Source organism: Phocoena sinus, chromosome 7 (assembly GCF_008692025.1).
Source record: "Phocoena sinus isolate mPhoSin1 chromosome 7, mPhoSin1.pri, whole genome shotgun sequence".
Classification (NCBI taxonomy): Eukaryota; Metazoa; Chordata; class Mammalia; order Artiodactyla; family Phocoenidae; genus Phocoena; species Phocoena sinus.
Window position 1 is genome coordinate 57754412 of NC_045769.1, and position 20783 is coordinate 57775194.

Genomic DNA, 20783 nt, shown 5'->3' on the forward strand with positions numbered 1-20783 from the left:
TTTTTGCTGTATCTCTGAATGGCTGTCTGAAAAGGCCCTGTTGGGCGGTGTTCACTGGAACTTCTACGCACAATAAGTGAGACATTAAATTTATATCAAAAGTCACATAGTGAAGTGAATTGACTAAGCATTCCACTTGGTTTTTTTTTTTTTAAAGCCAAGACTTCAATCAGTTTAGGTATTTCCTGAGAGGTTAATCTTTTTTTCTCATTTTCAAAAATTCTTTCCTCTAATTCAGCTGTAACGATTAATTTTTCTATAAGCAAATATGTATAATTTCCAACAATATTTCTGCTACGAGGTTTGCAGTGGAGGGCCAGATATTTTTGTGAAAGGTCATTTAAGTAACTGCATCTTTTCCCACCGACCATGCGGCTGGGGGACGCTCGGCCTAAGTAAATGACCCAAGATCACTAACTCTCCCACCCCCAAATAACAGGCCTATTTTTCTCTTTTTTAAAGTACAAGCTAGAAGGCGGCCATAGTCAAATATTATTGAGAGCCACCCACCGGCTACTTCTAATACCCAACCCATTTTAAAAATCAGAAATATATCGTCTCCTCCTTCCTACCGCCCTCCATTTTTATTCCCTAGGTGCTCACACCTCATCCGGGGGTCCCAAGCCCCTGCCTTCTTAGTCCAACAGAGTCCTGTTTACATTTTATTGTCCAGATTTTAAGACCCAGTTTTGTCTGCATTTTTCCTTTCCTCCCACAAACACAAACATCAAAATGAGATGGTTTCAAAGAGAAGCGCCGGGCTTGTCGTAAACTCATTACCTCCAGACGTCTCGCCGGCTCGATGGCTTTATGACACCTTGTCTCTTCCTGTTTTCAAAGAGCCCAAGGTATCGGGTTGGCCGCAGGGGCGGGGGTACGCAGCACCTTCTGCCGGATCTGGGCCTTGGGTTTCCCTCCCAGCCCCCCTCTGCTTTTCCTTCAAGTCCCCTCTTTCGGCCGGATCCCCCAAAACTCTGCCATCGCCCCCGCCTTCCGCCCAGCCCAGGCCGCCCGGCGCCTGCCTCTCCGGCCTGCAAAGGCTGGGCTGGGCCCGATCCTTCACTTACAATGACCTTCATTTTAGCCTCTGAACGCGGCCCTCAGAGGGCCGAGCTGGGGGCTAACAACACAGAAACTGGGTAGGGGGAGGGGCAGCGGGGTGGGGATAGCTGTGGAGGAGAGCCTTGACCATTTTGATCTGCTAAGGTCACTTTGGGGCTCCCGTGCGGAGGAGCGGAAGCTCACGGTCTACCCGGCTCAGCCCTCCCGGAGCCAGCCAGCCAGCCCCGCGGACCTGGAAGAGTTGCCCCAGAGTGCAGAACTGGCCTCTCCCTGGTTTGGAGACGGGGTGTCGATGGCTGCGACTCCATGAGCAGAGGGAGAGGTGGGGCACGGTATGTCAAAGCCCCAGCGAGAGGGTGCCTGGCTTCTGGAGCCCGTGGGGCCGCTGGCACTGCTGCAAGGGTGACACTGGGCCCAGGGCACAGAGTTCGCAGAGGCACTGGAAGCAGGCTAGGCGGCCAGGGAAGGACGGCCAAGTGCCCCCAGGGGCCGGGCTCAAGGCTGGGTCTGCCCACCCAAAGGGAGACTCAGAGGCACATCAGAGAGACCTCTCAGGTGGAAGGGCCCCGGATTTTTAGCAGCGTCTCCTTCCCAGGGATGGGGGAAAAGTCCCATGAGGGTGACATTTTGCAGAGAGCCGGAGAAAGCAAGCACACAATGTTCAGGGCCAGCGTCTGGGCTCCATTTGATCAGGTCAGCATTTATTGGTAGGAAGCGGTAACATTTACAACTGGTCCTCAGACAGGAGCCGGGAGGGCCTACACCCGCGGCCGCCCACTGGAGCCAAGCCCTCCCGGGGAGAGAGCGGCTCCTCCAGTGCCCTGAGAAGAAACCCCCGACCCACCGGAGGCCCTGGGCTCCTCTCTCGGCCTCATTCCAGGTCTCAGTGGAGGGCCCGCGGGCTCCCTGAGGAAAGTGGGCTTCCGTAACCGGTGGGCAACACGGCCGGGGCTCAGCCTAGGCCGGCTTCCTCATTGTCGTCGCTCTGCCTTCGCTGTCGGAAGTGGGGTGCGCTTGGCCCCTGCTTGAGCAGCGCTGGGGGCTAAACTACAGCACTTTTCAGAAACATAGGGGACATTTACACAGGAGAGGGCTCCTCAAGCCGGCGTGCACTCACAAAATATAGCATTTCCTAAGGAACCAAAGGGACAGGAAACAGGAGAGCGGGATAGGGCAACACCCCAAAGCCACTTGGTTTCTCCAACACATAAGCGAGCAAATACAGTCCCCCAAATACCTCACAGAAACCAACCACACAGTCACTTCTACCTAAAAAAAAAAAAAAAAAAGGCCGGGGTGGGGGGAAATGTCCGAATCGCTGGAGAACTTCTGGAAATCAAGCACACACACACACACACACACACAAAAACCCTCTGCCACTGCAAAGCCGAGCGGTCCCACCGGCGCCGCGCCGGGTCAGTCTCCTTTGGGGCATTTCTCCTTGCTCATCTTTTTCATTTTCATCCTACGATTCTGGAACCAGATTTTGACCTGTCTCTCTGTGAGGTTCAGAATCCTTGCCACCTCATAGCGCCGGTCCCGGGTGAGGTACATGTTGAAGAGGAATTCCTTCTCCAGCTCAAGCGTCTGGTATTTGGTGTAGGGACAGCGCTTTTTCCGGGTGGAGCGAGCGTGGATCCAGTTTGCTGCGGGGTTGTCTATGAAGAGGGGTGTTTGGAGAAGGGGAGTGAGGGGCGGAGGGGAGGCAGGGAGAGACGGCAGGGTGGGGGAGAGAGGTCGTTAAATTAATTTCACCAAGGATGGCTGCTTTTCACAACTTGGGGGGAATTATCATAAAAAGCCTTAATGCCCGCGCTCTGTTTACCGTACAAACCGCGCGCCCAGGGTAGGTGGTTATGGGAAGCTTTTTTATGGATGCGTGTTGCTCGCCTAGGCTAGGGTAGGCGTCTAGACGTTTTTATAGGTTAGTAAAACTATCAGTTTTGCACATTCGAGCCTTACAGGTTTCAGCAATAAATCAGAGGGCAATTTCTTTTGCACTTACTTGGGTCAAGTTGCTGCTGCGGCGGCTGCGGCTGCTGCTTCTCCTCCTCCTTCAGCGGGCAGCCCGGGCTCGGGTGGTCGCTGCGAGCCGAGGGCTCCGATGAGCCGCCTGCCCCGGACCCAGACCCGATCCCCGCCCCAGGCCCGGTTCCCCCAGCCACTGCTGCCGCCTTGTCCCGTAGGAACGAGTTGCACGAGAACTCGGGGCCGCCGCTCCCCTGGGACTCCCGGGCCGCGGAGCACTCAGTCCGTTTGGAGGAGGAAGACGAGGAAGTGGAGGAGGAGGTGGAGGTGGAGGTGGTGGTGGCGGCGGTGGCGGCGGCCGGTGCCGCTCCATTTTCAGGCTTAATCCCGTAGTGGCGCCCGTTGGGTGGACCGCTGGGGCCAGGGCTGGGACCGGGGCCCGGGCCACCGTCGCCTCCGCCACCGCCCGCACCGCCCGGGAAGCCGGACAGCGGCTCCATCCAGGAGCGCATGTAGCGGCCGGGCTCGGAGGCGGCGGCGGCCAGGGGCGGCGGGGGCACGTATGGGTGGTAGAGGCCGCTCATCGCCGCCGCCGCTGGGGCCTGGGTGGGCACCGCGGACCACGAGGCGGAGAACACGGCCGATTTGGGGGCGAAACTACACGAGGCAAACTCGGCGGCGGCGGCGGCGGCCGGGCTGTCGGCCACACCTGCGGGCCTGCCCTGCGCGCCAGGCCCTGGAGGTCCGAAGCGCGCGGCGAACACTTCGTCGCCCTCATGGCCTATGAGCGAGTCCACGTAGTAGTTGCTGAGGGTGCCACTGGAGGACATTTTGAGGCGCCGTGCGCTCCCACCCAAGGTTACACTGCCCGCCGCCGCGCCGCTCCCCGCCGGCGCCCGAGCCGCCGACTAGTTCGCAGGCTGCAGCCTCCACCATTGGTCGCGCGGCCCACGTGATCATATTTACCAATACCGGGAGTAAATCAGTCCGCTAAACTGGGGGCTGCTGTGATTTAAAAAAAAAAAAAAATCATCAACATAAGCGCGGCAATTAGAGCCCGCGGGTCCCGACCCGTGCGCCGGGCTCAGCCCGGCCTGACTCGGCCAGCCCGGAGGCGGCTGGGACCACACGCCCGATCGCGGCCGGAGGAGGCGCTGGGGACTATTTGTTCCCCACTTCTGGCCGCACTCGGTCTTGCAGTCCCGAGCTGGTGCTGCCTCCCCAGTGCCTGGGCTCCGAGCTACCGGCCGTGCGTCCTGGGCGCACCCAGCACTTGGCAGAGCCCAGAGTAGCCCGGGGAGGGGGGGAGCGCAGAGCCGGTGCGGCCCGAGACAGGACGGCCTTCGGAGGCCGCCCCCCTGGCGCCCGAGGGGAGTTCTTCTCCCCGTGCCTCTCTCCCGACCCAAACCCACCCCTCCCTACGCATACCCACACACACACGCTCTCTCACAGCTTGTCGTGTTGTTTAAAACAGGTGGAAGACCTCTGTAATGATATTATGCCTTTCAATAAAAATTTTATGAGGTGTATTTGATTATAGATTAATGTGTCCCTAATAAAACGGACGGATGGAGCAGCTCGGAGGGCCCCCTCCCCCTACCACACTCACACGCGCGCGCAGCCACACACACCCCCGACGTGAGGCTGAGCACACGCCGAGGCCCGAGGGGTGAGCTGGGGCGGCCTGGCCCGTGGGCTGGGCGTGGCGGCGGCCACCGCCCGGGCTCTGTCTGCCCTCGGAAGTGTCCGCAAGCTGGCAGTGGGCACCGCGCGGACAGTGGCGGCCAGGGTGCCTTGACTTCTTCGGGACTTCTGGAAAGGTCCTGGAAGAGAACACGCCATAGGGCAGAACCCAGATTGTAGAGCAGGCCCGCTCCCACCCGCTGCCCCCTGCCCCCGACTCGCCTCAAAGAGGCCAGCATCTCCCTGGGCCAGGCCGATTCCCATGGTTCCCACTTAACGGCCTCTGAGTGGATTCCGGATACGTCTTTTAAATGGCTTGGTCCTTGGGCTACTCTCAGGAATTCTGTTCTTTCTTTCTTTTTTTTTAAAGCCTCCAAAGGTAAGGCTGGGCAGCCTTGAATCTGAGGGAAATGCCCATTGTCACTCCCAAATCCATGGTACAGAGCCTCGGAAGCCCGGCTGGGAGCCGAGACAAAAGCAGCCGGGCCGCCGGCGGTGGAGGATATATTCCTCGCTCTACAAGTTGCCCAGCGCACCCTTGGAGGGCTCCCAGCCCACCTCGAGCACCGGAAAGGAAGGGGGGAAATGGCTATTTCTGGCCTAATCGATTGCCTTTGCCAATGGCTTTCTGATTTTATTCCAGAGGAGCTGCCTTTGCCTGTAGCACGGGTGTTCCTCCAAGACATGGCCCCCTGTCAACAACGAATGGTGCTCCCCACATCGCGGGGGGTAAACTGAGAAGCTAAAATTGCCCTCCTCTTCTGCCTAACCAATGGAGGTCTGGGCAAATCTATTCCAGTGTTCCCAACCTGGCACTGATGCACAGCCATCCCTCTTCCACCTAGGAAATGGCTCCCCTAAAGGGTTCTGTCTTGGAACTGGGAAAGACTCTTCGTTTTCAGGAGGAAGTTTAAAACTCTGAATAAATACTGAGTCTCCCAAATACTCCTTGGATGAGGGTTTTAAGGCTCAGACTCCCTAAAAAAGGGGACAAATGAAAAGGACGTGTTTTGTGAAGCTGCTTGAATCTATCGGAGACCCTCTGAAACCACAGTACAACATGGGGTAACGAATTCTCTGTCAGATCATCCCCCCAAGGCCTCTCCTCTCTTCTCCCTGGCCAGACTGAAGTCTGGACCCTCTTGGGCTGAGGATCCTGCGATCTATCTATCTATCTATCTATACACACACACACACACACACACACACACACACACACACATGTGGAAGCTGGCTGGAGTTTTCTGAGCCATGGTGGTAGCTGGAACATTGGACTTCATGGGAAGTCATATTTATCTGTAAATTCTCTTTCGGTCACCCTTCGTATATTTTCTTGCCTCCCAGATACAATGGCTCCAACCAGCATTTTTAATTAAATAGGGGGAGGATTAACTGGGGAAAACCTTTTCTTCCTTTAAAAAATTTTTTCTTGTAGGCCACCAAAAGGTAATGACTGAGCATAAAATCCTTCCACAAGGAAACCAGGGCAACGTGGGATGGGAAAACTCACCCATCCTCGACTTCACTTTGGCCTGGCTGTCTTGCGCTTGGGATGGGGGTGGGGGTGGGGGTGGGGATGGGGATGGGGATGGGGATGGGGGTGGGGTGAGGGTGAGGGAAATGGGGGCTGAATTGGATCCGATGCAATGCTAAGTTGCTGCTTGTCCTTGCTCCTGTAATGGAGGCCTGGCGGCTTCCAGGTGGGCAAGACAGATTTCAACCCAGCCCCTGATGATGGCACACCAGCCAGAAATCTCCAAGACTCCACTGAAAGCATTAAAAATAACACAACCAAAACCAAAGAGAGGAAGACACACAAGTGGGGAGCTGCGAGGAAAATGCGGTTTGGGCACAGGCTTAACTTACCAGGCTGAGACTAGAGGGGAAGCTCACACCCACTGACAAATCAATTATGTTACTATCATGGGGGGAGGGGGAGAGGGGACCCTCCTTCTTCCCAGCTAGGAAAACAGTACACACAGTCTGGATTATCACTCCCCTGACCACTGCCAAATTTCAGCACCAAAGACCCCCTTCAGCTTTTCTCTCCCATTTCCCCTCCCCTGCTCTCTACCACCCAGTCAACTGCCCCAAACAAGCAATTTAACAGGAAGACAATCTCACCAAAGTCTTTCATTTCCACCGTAACATATTTCCATTTCAGAAAGCAGAGGGAGTACACTCGTTTCCAGAGTTTATTGCATTATACATGCGACCAGAACATGCACAGAAAGGACAGGTTGCTGTTGTACTTCTACCAAACCATAGATGCACCACAAGGGAAAGGCTACAAGGCAAATTCTCAATATTCCATCTCACCAAGGACAATTGCTAAACTCATTTGCAAAAAGATACATTGTAATGTGCTTTTTTAGTCCCTCCCCCCAAAGCTTGTGGGTTTTCTTAATCTTTTTAAAATATATATGTAAAAGTACTTTTAAGTACTGGATGTACTCAAAACACCATGAGCTCATGGACTAACCACACACACAGACCTTTTGTGTTAGGAAAAACATGAAAAAGTCACATTGCTGGATGGACGAGTGGATTGATGGATGCTCTACAGTTCCAATAAGTTAAGACCCAAACGAAAATTCTCAATAATAGTTACCCTGCATTACGATGAAAAAAATAATAAATTACATGTGCTAGTTTATATATATATATATATATATATATATATATATATATATATATATATACACTCATAGGGATTACAGATCACTTGCAGCACGAACAGAATGACCCCAAAGTCACATTCTAGCAGGAAACAATAAAAAACAAAAACAAAATAAAAAAACAAAGAGCAATGAAGGTTTTGTGTCCGCCTTCCCAGTCCTCCAGCACTCGGCCCTGGAAGTCGGTGCCCCCTCTCCGATCCTGGCCTCTGATGGGCCTCGGACCTAAGAGAAGGTGAGGTTGGCGGTCAGTTCTCGGATCCGGTTCTCTCGGCTCATCTTCTTGAGTTTCATTCGGCGGTTTTGAAACCAAATCTTGACCTGCCTGTCGGTGAGGTTAACGCTCTTACTGATCTCTAGGCGGCGCTCGCGGGTGAGGTACATATTGAACAAGAACTCTTTTTCTAATTCCAGCGTTTGGTGCTTAGTGTAAGGGCACCTCTTCTTTCTGCCACTCTTTGCAGTGAGCCAATTGCTGGTTGGAGTATCAGACTTGATTTCCTCTAACAAAATTAAAGGGAGAAGAAGAAAAAAAATCAAGAATTTTTTTTTCTCTCAGTCTGTTCAAATGTACCCTTGGCCATGACCCCTCTGGCAGCCAGGCCCTTTGGGAAATGCTGGTATTACACATTACTCACACGAAGTAGGCCCTGGAAGGGATTTGTAAATGATGCCAGATTAGTTAAAATACCCCAAATGACACGATGGGTGGGTACTCTTGCCCTCTGTGTCAGTGTTCCCTCTCTCTCTCTCTCTCTCTCTCCCTCTCCTTTCTGACCTGCACAAAATATTAGTACAATAGTAAACTTTCAGGATCTCACCAGCAACATTCTAAGTGATCATCTTACAACAGGACTAGAGTGGAACAAGCAAGTCACAGCCTGACAAGCCTACAAACCCCACTGCTTCCTCAGATCCTCATGTCTTCCACTTCTTTCCCACTTCTCCTAGGCAGGCAGGGAGCCCCGCGCAGCCAGGTTTATAGGTACCAATTCTCTTTCAAAAGATAACCGAGTACACCTTCTCCGCCCTGCTTGGGCATCGTTGTGTGCCCAAGAATTTCCTGAATTCTTATGCCTTCTTGCCCCCACACAAAAACATTCTCCCAGAAATGTAGCTCCTTGCTGTGGCCCAACTCTGAGCACTGGGGGAGAGGATCAGGGGCAGAAAAGCCAGAGCCCCTGGCTCTTTGACCTGCCCAGCCCTCAGGCTGGCCCTGCTGGGTGGGCCACACACATTCCATTCTCTCCTCCTTCTGCCTTTGCCCACTTTGCAAACGGATTGCAAAGCTTGAGGCACTTTCCCCAGACAAAGGTTACCTAGCTCCACAGAGGCAAGGAGCCCTGCTCTTTCTTCGGCCCAAGCACCAACCGGCCCAGCTACCTCATTCCCCTTGCCGCCCCCAAGCTCGCAGGATGCGGGGTGCATACACTTGAACACGAACACGGTGCCTTGGACCACCTTAAAATCATCATTGGGTGAAAGGCAGGGCTGGGACTACAAATCTGAGCAGGAGAAAGGAGGTTCTGGGGCCGTGTTTACCAGCCGCAGGTCTCATTTGCGCTCTTTTGTTGCATTTCAGGTCTAGCTCAGGAAAAATAAGCCCAGCAAGCCCTTCCTCTGCCGGGGCGCCATCAGCGCGGGGCCAGGAGTAGCCAGGAGGGTGAGGGCAGCGCGGGAAAAACGGAAACCATCTCGGGACTAAGATTGCCCCTCTAAGAGCGGGGAGGAGTGGCACTTGCCAGTCGGGGCCCCAGGCTGCCGGGTTCGGCACTGGTCACCCAGGCGTTCCCTCTCTCTGCCGGGTTCCCGGGCTGCGCGCCCCGCTGGGGTGGCAACTCTGCTCATACCTTTGCTTTCCTTCTCCTGTACTTCGGGACTGGACACGGAGACCTCAGCCAGGCAGCTCCTCTCTTCTGGAAGGCCGCCCTTGGCCTCGGGGCTCTCCACCTGGGAGACTTTGGCGGGCTCCTGGCCACTTGCGGGCTCGTTCATCTTCTTTTCCATCTGCAGCTGGGCGGCCGAGAGCTGCGGCTTGGCCGCGCCGCGAGGGTTGAGCTGGAGCATGACTGTGGAGCTGCCTTCGGGACTGTTATTGTACTCTTGGGTTTTCCCGGTGGCGTAGGTCTGACTCAGTCTAAAATATCCAGGGACAGGAACCTCAGGGTTCTCAACGGGACAGGACTCAGGGACCAGCCTCTGGTACGAAGGGACCTCAGCAGAAATGAGTTTGTTGCGCTTATCAGAATACATGCAGCAATTGGATTCTTCCTTAATGTTGGTGGTGAAGGAGCAAGTAGGGACTTGCTGTGTAACAGGTTGCTCTATTCGACAAGATCTGTTCGGGTCTGTCCAACTGTCTACTTGAGGTATATACGGATGCACATTCATACCCATATTTTGGTGGTTCACTTCTCTTTTGGCCAGAGACGGGAGTAGTCCACAGGTTTGCATTCCATAGGTCCCCATGTCTGCGCTAGGTGGTGGCATGTACATGCCGGCGCTGCTCGAATAAAAACTGTCACTCCTGCAGGCACTGATCAAGGAATCTACTAAAAAAGTATTAGCAGCAGGAGAGCTGTTGGGAAAGGACATTTTGGGGAGGAATTTGAAGAAGAGAGATTGTGTCCTTTGTAGGCTGACATCTCTACGAAAACATTCCCCGTGTAATTGTGGATGCCTCTGCCGACCACATGACAACCAAGCCAATGAGATTTGAAAATGGCCTTGAGCCGCAGCCTCCTCGCAGGTCACGTGCTCCAGAGCCCGGCCAGCCGGCCGCGTAAGCACGGACAACAGCGACATCTACTACGCGCCCGCGATAGTGCGCGCTGGAAACAACCGGACCAGCACTCTCCGCCGTCCGCCAGCCTCCCGGGGCTCGCTCGGCCCGCCCGCCCCACTCGCGTCCCCCACTCCAGCCGCTGGGCCCCGCAGGCGGAAGGAAAGGCTCGGCTCGAGGGGTCTCCGGGAGGACACACGCAGGGAGGGAAGCCGGGGCGCCGTGGCGCCAGCACACAGAAGCATTCTACGCGCACGCCCAGGCAGAAGGCGCCCGAGAGGGCCAGGGCCAGGGCGGGGTTGGGGGCCCAGCCTGGTTCATTTTGTCCCAGGCAGCCTGGGAAGGTGAGTTGGATTCCCCAGGCTCTGAGACATACCACCCCAGGGGTCCACAGTAAAGAGCTCTGGTGCGGAGACGCGGCCAAGATATCCTGGGGAGCGGCGGCGAGAAGGGCCGCGAGAGCCGAGAGGCCACGCAGCTGGCCGGCCCCGCGGAACCCCGAGGACCGGCCCGGCCCGGGCGCTGTCCTCTGACTCGGCCCACCCGCCCCATCCCCCGGCGCCTCCGCGCCCCGGTGGGCTACCCGAGCCTTCGGCTCTCCGTGGAACCACACCCCAATCTCTGTGGGTCGGGCCGCTGGGAGCTTTCAGCCCGAGACAGTCCCTCGCCAGCAGTTCGCTATCCGCGAAAGCATCCCCCGGGCTCCCAGCGGAAGAACTAAACCAACTAAACAGAGGATTCCTTCCCCACACGCCCTGATAGTAGAGGGCAAAGAGGAAGGAAGAGAGAAAAGAATGTTTTCTAGGAAAGGAGGAAACTCTCGCCCTCAGACTCCAGAAGTTTTAGAAAACTGACTGGGCCAAGCAGGAGAGAGAGAGATGCAAAGGTGTCATTTGGTTCTTCTGCACAGAAAAATGTTTTCCTTTTATGGATTTTGTAAAAGCACTGGTTTCTGACAAGTGCAAGGCACAAAAGGTTGTGGAATTTATTAATACATATTAAGAAGAATCAGGGTGATCAATAAAATTCTCATCTACATTCTTGGGCTACTTGGTAATTTTCTGGCTTCTGAAGGTTTTTAAAGAGTTATACCCGCTGTTGCCACACACGGGAAGATATTTTATTAACAAATCAATTGACACTTTGTAAAGGATAAGATTAATAGTTAAGATTTAGCAAAATGGCGTTTGCTTTATGAATTATTGAAAATTATACTATTGATTTTTCCCCTTCGCTGCTAACCAAGAAGGTCAATTTTTGTTTTAACACAAATTGTCAAATATTAAAAGCTATACTTTTGTCAGAAGTTGAGTTTTATAGTTTTGGACAATTCCTAAAAGTATTTGACATGATTCGATTCTGCTTGGGTAAGGGAAGGGAGGGAAAAAGGAGGTGGGGAAATCTCAGTCCTCTGTTTCCTTTGGTGAGGGAAAGTTCTATAAAGAGGATTTCATCTGGGGTTGTGGTCAACCTCATTAAAAGAACCACCAGCACCACCATGGAAACTCAGAGTTTTATGAGAAACTTCCTCCCTTGTTCTCTGGTTGCAGGCGGTGAGCGGTCCTTCGGAAGCCGTGGCCTCCGGGCAGCAGCAGGGAGCTTTAACCTTGATTTCCAAAGGCTTGCCCTAGACGAGGGACCCCGGCTAGGGTGCTGGAGCCGATCCGGCTTCCCGGATCCCCTTTCCTGCATCTGGGAGAGGAAAAGGGCCCTGGAAACTCTGATCGTAAACCAGTTCTCTGTCCAGGAAGGCATCCGTGTTTTCTTCTCCCCACACTAGTCCTGTCATGGGCTGGCCTTGGATGTCAGGCCCAGAGACTGAACTTGTGGGCAAATTGGGTTTCTGCCTCAGCAGAACTTTTTTTTTTTTTTTTGGAACCTGATGCTCAGCCTACTGGGGGACATAATAGCCCGCTCGCTCCTTCACAAAGACCTTTCCCAACAAACTCTTTGTCCACCCCTCCCCAAAAGGAATCTCCCCTGGCCTGGTGGAAATAGTCGTTGGACATTATTATCGGCCTTGGGACAGCTTCGGCTGTCCCCTCACAGTGCCCTCGCCCAAACAATAACCCCTTTTAAAAAACTCCGCAGTGGCAGTGAGACAGACCTTTTAAACCTTTACGCAGCTGTTCAAATACAACATCATTGTCAGGTTAAAAGCCTGGCGCCTCTAACTGCTCTGGCTGCGGGATGCCGCGGATGAAGCGGAGGTTTAAACATTACCTTCGGCAGGGGTGAGTGTTTTTAAGCCTGGGGGTGGGGGAGTGAGGAAGGCAGGGAAAAACCCAACTTTTGACTGTAGTCTGCTAAGGTCCTGTTCAAAGCTAACAGCCACTGACTAGCACCCTGAAATTTGCTTTCTCTCAAGGCGGAGATCATGATCTCAGCCACAGCTAAGCATGCCCAGGGCCGGACAAAGTGCCCGCTGCACACGCTCGTGGCAGGCACCCTGACGCCAGCCTGGCGCCCCAGCACTGTCCTCCCTTTGCTTGTTGGCCAAGGGAGCTGCTGGGAACGCCGTTGTCCAATTCTCTCTATCACACAAGAGAGGCAAGAGTGTTCAATCTAATCGAGAATTTTATGCCCATCAAATGGCCTTTCATAATCTTTATTTATACATGAGTAAAACATCAAGCTAAAACCCAGCAATTCCTCACCGAACGGGTAGGTCTGCCATGAGCCAGGACAGGCAGGATCTGCCTTCCGAATGTGGGGGGACTTTGTTTCAGCTGCCTTCAAGCTCAAAAGTCACTCCCACATTGGATTTGGTTTTAAATAGGTCTTCTTCACTCACAGGAGAAAAATGTGTAGCAGATATAATTTTGGATCTATTATTACAAAATTCTCTTTTATTCTTTTTCAAATTTCTGTCTTCAGACCAGCTCCTTGAGGCTAGAGACTGCCAATATTTCAGAGAGATTTTATTATAAAAATCAAGCAAAACAGAAATAATACAAGATAATGATCTGAGCCTGGGAGGATGGAAAGTTTGCCTAAGACTCTAAGGCTAAGATAAAGCAAATGGAATGAAAAAGCAAGGCTTTCAAGGCCAGGCTTTATTTTGCTTACAAGTATTTAATGCAGCTACATAGCTGCTGTTTTCGATCATCTTTAGATCAGTTAGAGCAGTTACCATTAATAATAAATCAATACTGCACAATAAAGGAGATGAATATCCACAATTGTACCAAGACATCCTTCACCCTGGCACAGTTCTTTCCAGAGAAAAATTAAAAGGGTCGCTTTAGCAAGAAATTAGCATTTGTAATTCAAGAAATGGCTTGCATCTTTGCTCTCCTGTCACCGGGAAGAAGGGCAGCGGCCCTGGGCCTCAGTGGACCTGGGGCTAGGTTCACCCTGAATTTGGGCCCTGAGTGGCCTCTCAGGACTGTGCCACTTTTGGGGGGCAGAGTGGATGGGTACAAATTTTAAAAGCTGCTTCCTCAGAGCACCCTTCCAGATAGCACCGTGCATCTCCCAGCCAATGTGAAAAGAAATCAAGGGGGCAACTGGGGAGGCTAGAGAAGCCACCACCAATGCAAAGAGGGGTCTAAAGAGACATGCAAAAGGACCAGCAGTCTAGGGACCTCTTCCCTTTGCAGACACAAAAGACTACTCCCAATTTCCCTCCATTTCAGGATCTGAGACCTCAGCGACTCAAGACATGTGGCTATGCTCTATGAGCCCCACACACTGCGAATGATCAAGAAGGGTCAGGTCTGCAGACCCCAGAAGTACTGATCCAATTCCCTGGCCTTTTTCAGGCTCAATTTGGGCGCTGCTGAGAGGAAAGGAACTGCAGATTGCTAAGCATCCGTGGTCTGGGGGAGGCTGCCAGCCAAAGCCAAGGGTCCCTGAAAGGCCACAAGCACCCCCACTGGAGCTGCCTAAAGAGGAACGCAACGACATTTGGGGAGGGGGCCTCTCACCCCACTTGGACTGAGGCCCGGGTTAGGCTCCCGGAAATGTCGATTCACAATAGCTAAGCTGGACCCACGGTCAGACAGGCAGGAGCCAGGGTATGCGTGGGGAACATCAATGCCTCTGGCTGGCGCCTCCCATAGGGTGGGGAGACTCATGGCCCCCAGCCTCCACTGAAGCAGATGCCAACTCCCAGGGGTGGACCCAGAGTCTTTGGTCCAGGGCCTGGAGGGAGGGGGCAGAGACAGCGGGGCTGAGGACGTCCTCACTAATTCCGAGGTTGCATGTACTTACAATGAACTTCGGGAAAGGAGGAACTGCCACCCTTCATTTTGGAACTTCCCTTTTGGACGGTGGATGGTGGCACAGGCCCTCCGCAATGTCAGGGGCTTTTCAGGGTGGGAGTGGGGTCGAGGAGGGCACGCAGTGAGAAAACTGCTTCCAAGAGCTTGTGCCAAAATCAAACTCGGCGCTCAAGGGCAGCAGACGGCTTGGAAGGCTGGCCAGGGTTCTGTCAAAAGCAAAGCCCCTTTGCTTCAAATGCATTCCCCATTCCACGACGCCTTGAAGTTTAAACGTTTCCCGGACTGCCTGACTTTCCCCGCAGCTCTGGCCCGGGAGCCCCAACTCAGTCCTGCCTGCGCCTCCCGGTGCTACCGGTAGCCCCGAGCGCCAGGCACGACCGGGGGTGGGGGGATTCCTCGCGCAGAACGACCCGCTAGGTCCCCACGCGTCTCATTTTTCTGAGACCACACTCAGCTAAGTTGCCGGCGCCCTGATCTGTCTTAAACAAAAGCCTTTTAATCACCCCAGGCGGTCGGAGAGTGTGCAAGGAAGACGCGGTTTTGGGCAGGGGTGGTTCTACCTTCCTATGGCTCTCCACACTCAAACCACCAAGAAAATTGACTTCCATAATTTAATTAACTCGCAGTGGCATGACCTATTTTGAAATGCACATATTTGTCTTTTAAAACCCTCTCCTCGACACCACCAGGTTATACCGAGGTATTCTTTGCAACAACTTTAAGAAGACAACGATTAGGTTATCTCTTGTTTCAGGAATCTGCTCCGGTTCCTCTGGCTTTATACAACTTCCCAACCTCACGGCTGCTTAGAATAAACAAACATCAAACACCTCCGCGATTTCTAACCGCTATTAGAATCCAGTATTGGAAAGATATGGTACCGCTGCCTCTCCGACAAATGCGGCTTCTCGAACGTGAGCACGCCCCCGTGTGGCTCTCCAAGGCCAGGCAAACGCGAAATGGTATCTCTAGGTTCGGCTCTCCTACGGTGGTGGACATACAAGCTTGCTACATTTAGACGCAGTTTAAAAGAGAGAGAGAGAGAGAGAGAGAGAGAGAGAGAGAGAGAGAGAGAGAGAGAGAGAGAGAGAGGGAGAGAGAGAGAGAGAGAGAGAGAGATGAGAGAGAGAGATGGAGAGAGAAAGAAATAAACCAGTTTTAATCTCCTGGAACGATCACATTACTAGGGCACTGACACTGTAACGGATGCCTAGAATTCCAAACAAAGGAATCCCCCTCAGAACGAAGTTATTCCACTGTAGGCTTTGTTTCTATTGCATCTTTAACCAAAGGTTGAGGGACATTTTTGGAAACAGTATAAATATATTTTCTTTTGTTCCATATCATAGGAAGTGCAATAATTTATTTAATAGGGTGACAAATTTTTTCAAATATAACGAATTAAGTCTGTAATACCTTCCTTTTTCAAATACCTGCTTTTAAAACCTCGGTTCTTCGTTAGAGCTAAAGGACTGCTATCTATGACTCCCCCCACAAAAAAACCCAAAACAATCTCAGCATTTCCTAGCTGTATTAAAAGCATGCTGGTAGACATTTTAATATAACCAGTATTTTTAAAAGCAGTCAATTGCTATTGAATTACACAAACGTTTGAAGGGAAATTAAGGTTATTGATCCTGAAATCAGGAATTGGCTTAGATTTATGGTGAGCCCCCGATATGATTCTGTGTGGTCATAAACGTGTGTGTGGGTCTGGATGTATGTGAGCATGTGTGCATGACAGTGGGTGGCAGTTGAATATCACAGAAGAACCTTAAGGCACCTAATTATTCAGAAAGGTTAAAGGTGATGACCTTGACATTTTGGAAGTTCAAAGGCATACACTTATGCACTTATGTTTTTCCTTCCCCCCAAAAGCTTTGGTAATCAAAAAATTTTTGCATTTGGAAATGCATGCCCCCTTGGAAGATGCATGGGGTGCTGTGCCTCTTATGGATTTATTTTTTGACTTTGGGCTTACGAGAGGTTACGAGTCATAAGATTCACTTTATTCTTTTCAGAGAAAGAGAAGCTCTTCTCACTCTTCCAGTTTATTGCACATTGCGGAAATCTCCTCTTGGCCCACCAGAAGGTGTATAATATAACCCAATTAAGCTGTTTAGAACTTTGGCTTTTATGGTGTTGTCTAGACAGTTCAAGGTTTTGTAAACAGCCTGGCCTGGCCCTGCAACATAAAGTGCAGTGCGGCCCCTACCACATTCTTTACCTTGAAGCAGTAAATGTGGTGAGAAGTGGATCTGCAGCCCTCGGCCCTATTTCCAGGGATGAGGGGTTACCTTCTCTGCTCCAGGCCCGTGTGACACCAACAAGGACCCAGGCCCTCTCCACCCACTGATACTTTCCCTTTAGCAAACTTTTTTTTCCCCAATGACAGGTTCTTGTTTTAATTTCTTCTTTTAAGGGACCCTTCCTCCTTGACAGCTTGTTAAGAGTGAATTTGGATCTCCTAAGCAGTTTTTTTTTTTAAGTTTCTTTTGTTTTTTCAGGAATTCCAAGTTTACTACTCTGGGGGTGGGGTGGGCAAGGAGATTTGTTTCTTAGGTTCCTGCTGCCCCAACCTCATGGCCTGAAGAAGGCAGCACCAGTGTGGCTGGCTCACGTCTTCAATTCAGAGATTCATCCCTAAAGTGATTTTTAATGCCAGTGCAGCCTAGAAAGGATGGGAGGGAACGACTCTTATTTTAGCGGGATTAAAAAGCATTTCACTTGATTTTCAGTTGCTTGGGAGGGAAGGTTCTGGCCACTAAAATATCCTAATCAGACACTAAACTTCTTCAAAGAGGAAAATTCATACAGTGTATTGAAGCTGTAACCTCCATTTTACTAGAAACCATTTATTCACACAAAAGGCAGTGACCCATGCCTTGATACGACAGACCAAAGGTACATTCCCCAGAGTTTAAATAATCTGCATTCACCAAGGGGAAGGGATTCGGTCCCTTAAACTCAGAGCAAAAACAAGCGCCTTCCAGCCCCTTGGCCTAACTCTCTACAGATCCCACAGCGTGCCCACGGGAGCTCAGAGAGAGGGAGGGAGAACAACAGCGCATTGGCGGTAAAATTGTAAAGGGACGTTTGCATTTACCATTTTCCCCTTATTAGGATCCGTTCGGCCAAGTCCCCGACCTCGTCCGCAGGCTGCAGTGGTCGCTGGGAGGTCCCGAGTTGACCGTGGGAAGGAATCGTGGAGTTCCACAAAGAAGAGGCGTCATTAAACCCAAGGACATTGGGCCTGCCCAGGGCAGGCTGGTGGGGAGGAGAGTGGGTGAGTGGGGCTCAGGGGAGAGGGGTGCTTCCTGGAGCTCTCAAAATAAGGGGTTTCCAGTGAAATACTGCAGACGGTCTCTGTTCAGTTTCTTTTCTTTCATTCTGCGATTCTGGAACCAGATTTTGACTTGCCGGTCAGTGAGGTTGAGCATCCGAGAAAGTTGGAGTCTTTTCTCTTTGTTTATGTACACGTTAAAGAAAAACTCCCGTTCCAGTTCGCGGATCTGATACTTGGTGTAGGGACAGCGCTTTTTTCGGGATCGCTGGGGGGCCACTGCAAGGCAAAAAGACCAAGAGGTGAGAGAGGCCTTTGCCTGCCCACCCCCCGGCCGCCCGCCCGGGCCCGCGAGAGGGCCAGGCCTCGGCCCGTTGGGGACGTCCCCTGCTGCCGCTGAAAGGCCCTGTCTGCGTCGTGGGGGATGATATATGGGCGGTCACAGTAGAGAGTGCGGGCGTGGACGTGTGTTCACGCCCAGACACAAACACGTGCACACACACACGGCCTGGCATCGAGGTGGGGAAGCAGAGGGCGAGGCAGGCTCTGAGCTGGACTCGGAAGGGAGAGAAACACGAACGCGCCAGGCAGCCAGCGGCTTGGATAAAGTCCAGTTCAAGCATCAAACTCTCCCCAACCCCCCACCCCACCCCTTTAAAAGCAGGAGGCTCGAGTGTCCACACTCACAAATTGGCTTAAAATCTCTCCTCCCTTCCTCCCTCCCTCCATGGTCTCTAGGACCAATCCCCCTCACCGCACGCACAAAACTGGGGGAAAGCTCTCTGCAGCGATTAATGTCCTCATCGAAGTCTACCTTAAGCCCACCTAAATTGGTTTCCTATCGTAAACACGCTTTACAACGGCCCGGGAAATCTTATAGGATGTATAAACCCCTTCGAACGCTTATAAAGTAGCACATAAAACTGCGCAAGCAGAGGAAGGCCCCCTCCGCCCCCCCCGCGCCCGCGGCCCCCGAACCCAGCCGCCCACGCCGCGTCCGGTGCCTACCTGCGCCGCCGCTCTTCTCAGCCCCCGCCTCCCCTGGGGGCACCTCGCCGTCGCCGCCCTCTGCCGCCCCCTTGGGCTCCGAGCCGGGGTTCGTCTTGGCGCAGGGACTTCCCCCGCCGCCACTAGCCGCCGTCTTGGGGTTGCTCTTGTCGGCGGCGCCCTCGGGCTGCGGCGGCGCGGGCGGCGGAGGGGGCTGCGGTCCGGCGAACGGGGGCCCGGGTGCAGCCTCGTAGAACTGGTCGAAGCCCTGCGGCAGGATGCCGTTGCGGCCCACGGCGCTGTAGAAATTGGAGGCGGCGCCCGCGGAGCCGTGCGGCGGCCCGGGGGCGGCGCACACCGGCTCCGGCGCCTTGAAGAGCACATCCGGACGGCGGCCCGCGGGCGGGATCAGCTCGCGCTGCATGGCCGCCTCCTCGGCCGCCGCCGCCGCCGCAGCCGCCGCCGCCGCCGCTGCAGCGTAGTAGGGAGCGTAGCTACCGGCGCCGCCGCCGCCGCCCCCGCCGGGACCGCCGCCGCCGCCGCCGCCGCCGCCGCCGCCGCCGCCCCCTGCACCGCCTCCTCCGCCGCCGCCGCGGTATGGCCACTTGGCGCGCTCCAGGCCGTAGTCGCGGAAGGCCACTTCGCGCACGGGCTGGACGTGCGGCGCCAGGTTGGAAGAGTAGGGAAAAGTCATCTGGCAGGACGACGGTTGTGACAGGAACGACGGCTTGCTGGCGAAGTCCGACGGGGCCACATAGTAGGCGCAGCCGGGCAGGTACATGCTGGCTGCGCTCGGGCCGCACTCGTCAAAGTCGTTCATGGCTCCGCGGCGTGCGCGCCGGCGAGCCCCGGGCCGCTCCCCGCGCCGCCAACCTGAGCCATCGATTGCACAAGAGTCTTGGGCCAGGATCAACTAAGCAAAAATCCCCACCGGGAGCTGACGTGCTATTCATCTTGATTGATTCTGGTGGTAATTATGTCACGTGACGCCATGGAGAGAAATGTCCTTATATCTATATCAGTGCTCGCCAACACACTCCGGGACAGTTCCTGGCGCCAAGACGCGCGCGCGCTGGGGGCGGATCGGCCTCCCTCTCCAGCCAGCTCTCCCCGGGCGCCCCCTGATCAGGCTGTGCCTCAGGCAGGTCACCTGTGCGCCGCCGTCGGCTGCCACTGCTGGGTGCATCTGCCACCGCCCGGCTGGGCCGCCCGCCCGCGCCCGCCCGCGCCTTTAAGTACGCGGACCGAGGCCGGCTGGGAGGAGGAGGGAGGGGGAGGAAGGCGGAGGAAGGGGGAAGGGAAAGAAGCGGAGAGCTGAGGGGGGAGCCCCAGCTCCGGGCACAGGGGACTAGGTGCAAGGGTGTGAGTTTCCCACCCCCCACACCCCTTCCTGCAGGCGCTCCCTCCCCCGCAACGCCGCCACCCTTTTCAGTTTGCCCGCCGGGAGCTTGTTGCTTCTTGTTCAAGGGGCGTAATTGCGCCTCTCTCGGGGCGCCAGGAGCCCTGATTTACATATTTCTCTGACCAGCGCTTACGCTGCGGAGTAACGGCTCTCTCCATGGACGACCGGGAGCGAGAATGCCAGCCTCAAAAAACTCACGCCAAAACCCTACCAGGAGCTCACCCAGCCCAGGGCCTCGGTGCCCACTCGGCCCTGTCGCCCTCTCTCCTTTCTTTCTTTCTCCTTCCTTGTCTCCCTTCATTCTTCTCACTTCTTTCTCTCCTGTCCTCTCTTCTCTCACTTCCCTGTTTCCTTTTTTCTTCTTCCTTCCTCTTATTACTCCCCTCCTTTCCTGTCTCAGTCTGTCCCCTGATCCTCTCCTCCTTTCCCCTAGCTATGTGTCACCGCCTCTATCTCTCTCCCTGTCACCTCTCTGCCTTTTCTTTCCCAGTGCTAAAGCAAGAAGGAACTTCAGCCAGCGAAGATACCCCGTGGCCCTCTAGAAGTTGGGGGGTCTGGTGAACAAAAGGATCTGGAGTCCTACTCCCAGGGTGCCTGGCTTCCCGCTTTCCCGAAAGCGGAGACAAAACGCCGGTGCCTCCGCCCTCCTCACCCTCTCTGCCTTATGGCCTGGACTGGGACCAACTAGCCTCACATCCAGCCCCTTCTCGAC

At 53.9% G+C, this 20783-nt stretch overlaps 3 protein-coding genes across 6 annotated transcripts; all 3 read right to left on the minus strand.

The window, feature by feature from the left end:
* Positions 1–1737: 1737 nt before the first annotated feature.
* Positions 1738–4456, minus strand: HOXD9 (homeobox D9). The gene is made up of 2 exons (XM_032637015.1): positions 3068–4456; positions 1738–2720 (listed from the first exon to the last, which is right to left on the minus strand). Exons 1-2 carry the CDS (start codon positions 3858–3860, stop codon positions 2479–2481), a joined length of 1035 nt encoding a protein of 344 aa, XP_032492906.1. The 5' UTR covers positions 3861–4456; the 3' UTR covers positions 1738–2478.
* HOXD11 (homeobox D11) lies at positions 2661–19559 on the minus strand. 4 transcript variants are annotated; one of them, XM_032637017.1, is made up of 3 exons: positions 18691–19559; positions 17506–17961; positions 2661–2720 (listed from the first exon to the last, which is right to left on the minus strand). In XM_032637017.1, the coding sequence occupies exons 1-2, from the start codon at positions 19487–19489 to the stop codon at positions 17726–17728; spliced, it is 1035 nt and encodes a 344-aa protein (XP_032492908.1). In that variant the 5' UTR covers positions 19490–19559; the 3' UTR covers positions 2661–2720; positions 17506–17725. The 4 variants fall into 4 exon arrangements, with proteins under 4 accessions (XP_032492908.1, XP_032492910.1, XP_032492907.1 ...); XM_032637019.1 differs by lacking the exon at positions 2661–2720 and adding an exon at positions 4777–4853; XM_032637016.1 differs by lacking the exon at positions 2661–2720 and adding an exon at positions 7822–7894.
* On the minus strand, positions 6895–10579 carry HOXD10 (homeobox D10). The gene is made up of 2 exons (XM_032637014.1): positions 9242–10579; positions 6895–7894 (listed from the first exon to the last, which is right to left on the minus strand). The coding sequence occupies exons 1-2, from the start codon at positions 10194–10196 to the stop codon at positions 7617–7619; spliced, it is 1233 nt and encodes a 410-aa protein (XP_032492905.1). The 5' UTR covers positions 10197–10579; the 3' UTR covers positions 6895–7616.
* Positions 19560–20783: the final 1224 nt, after the last annotated feature.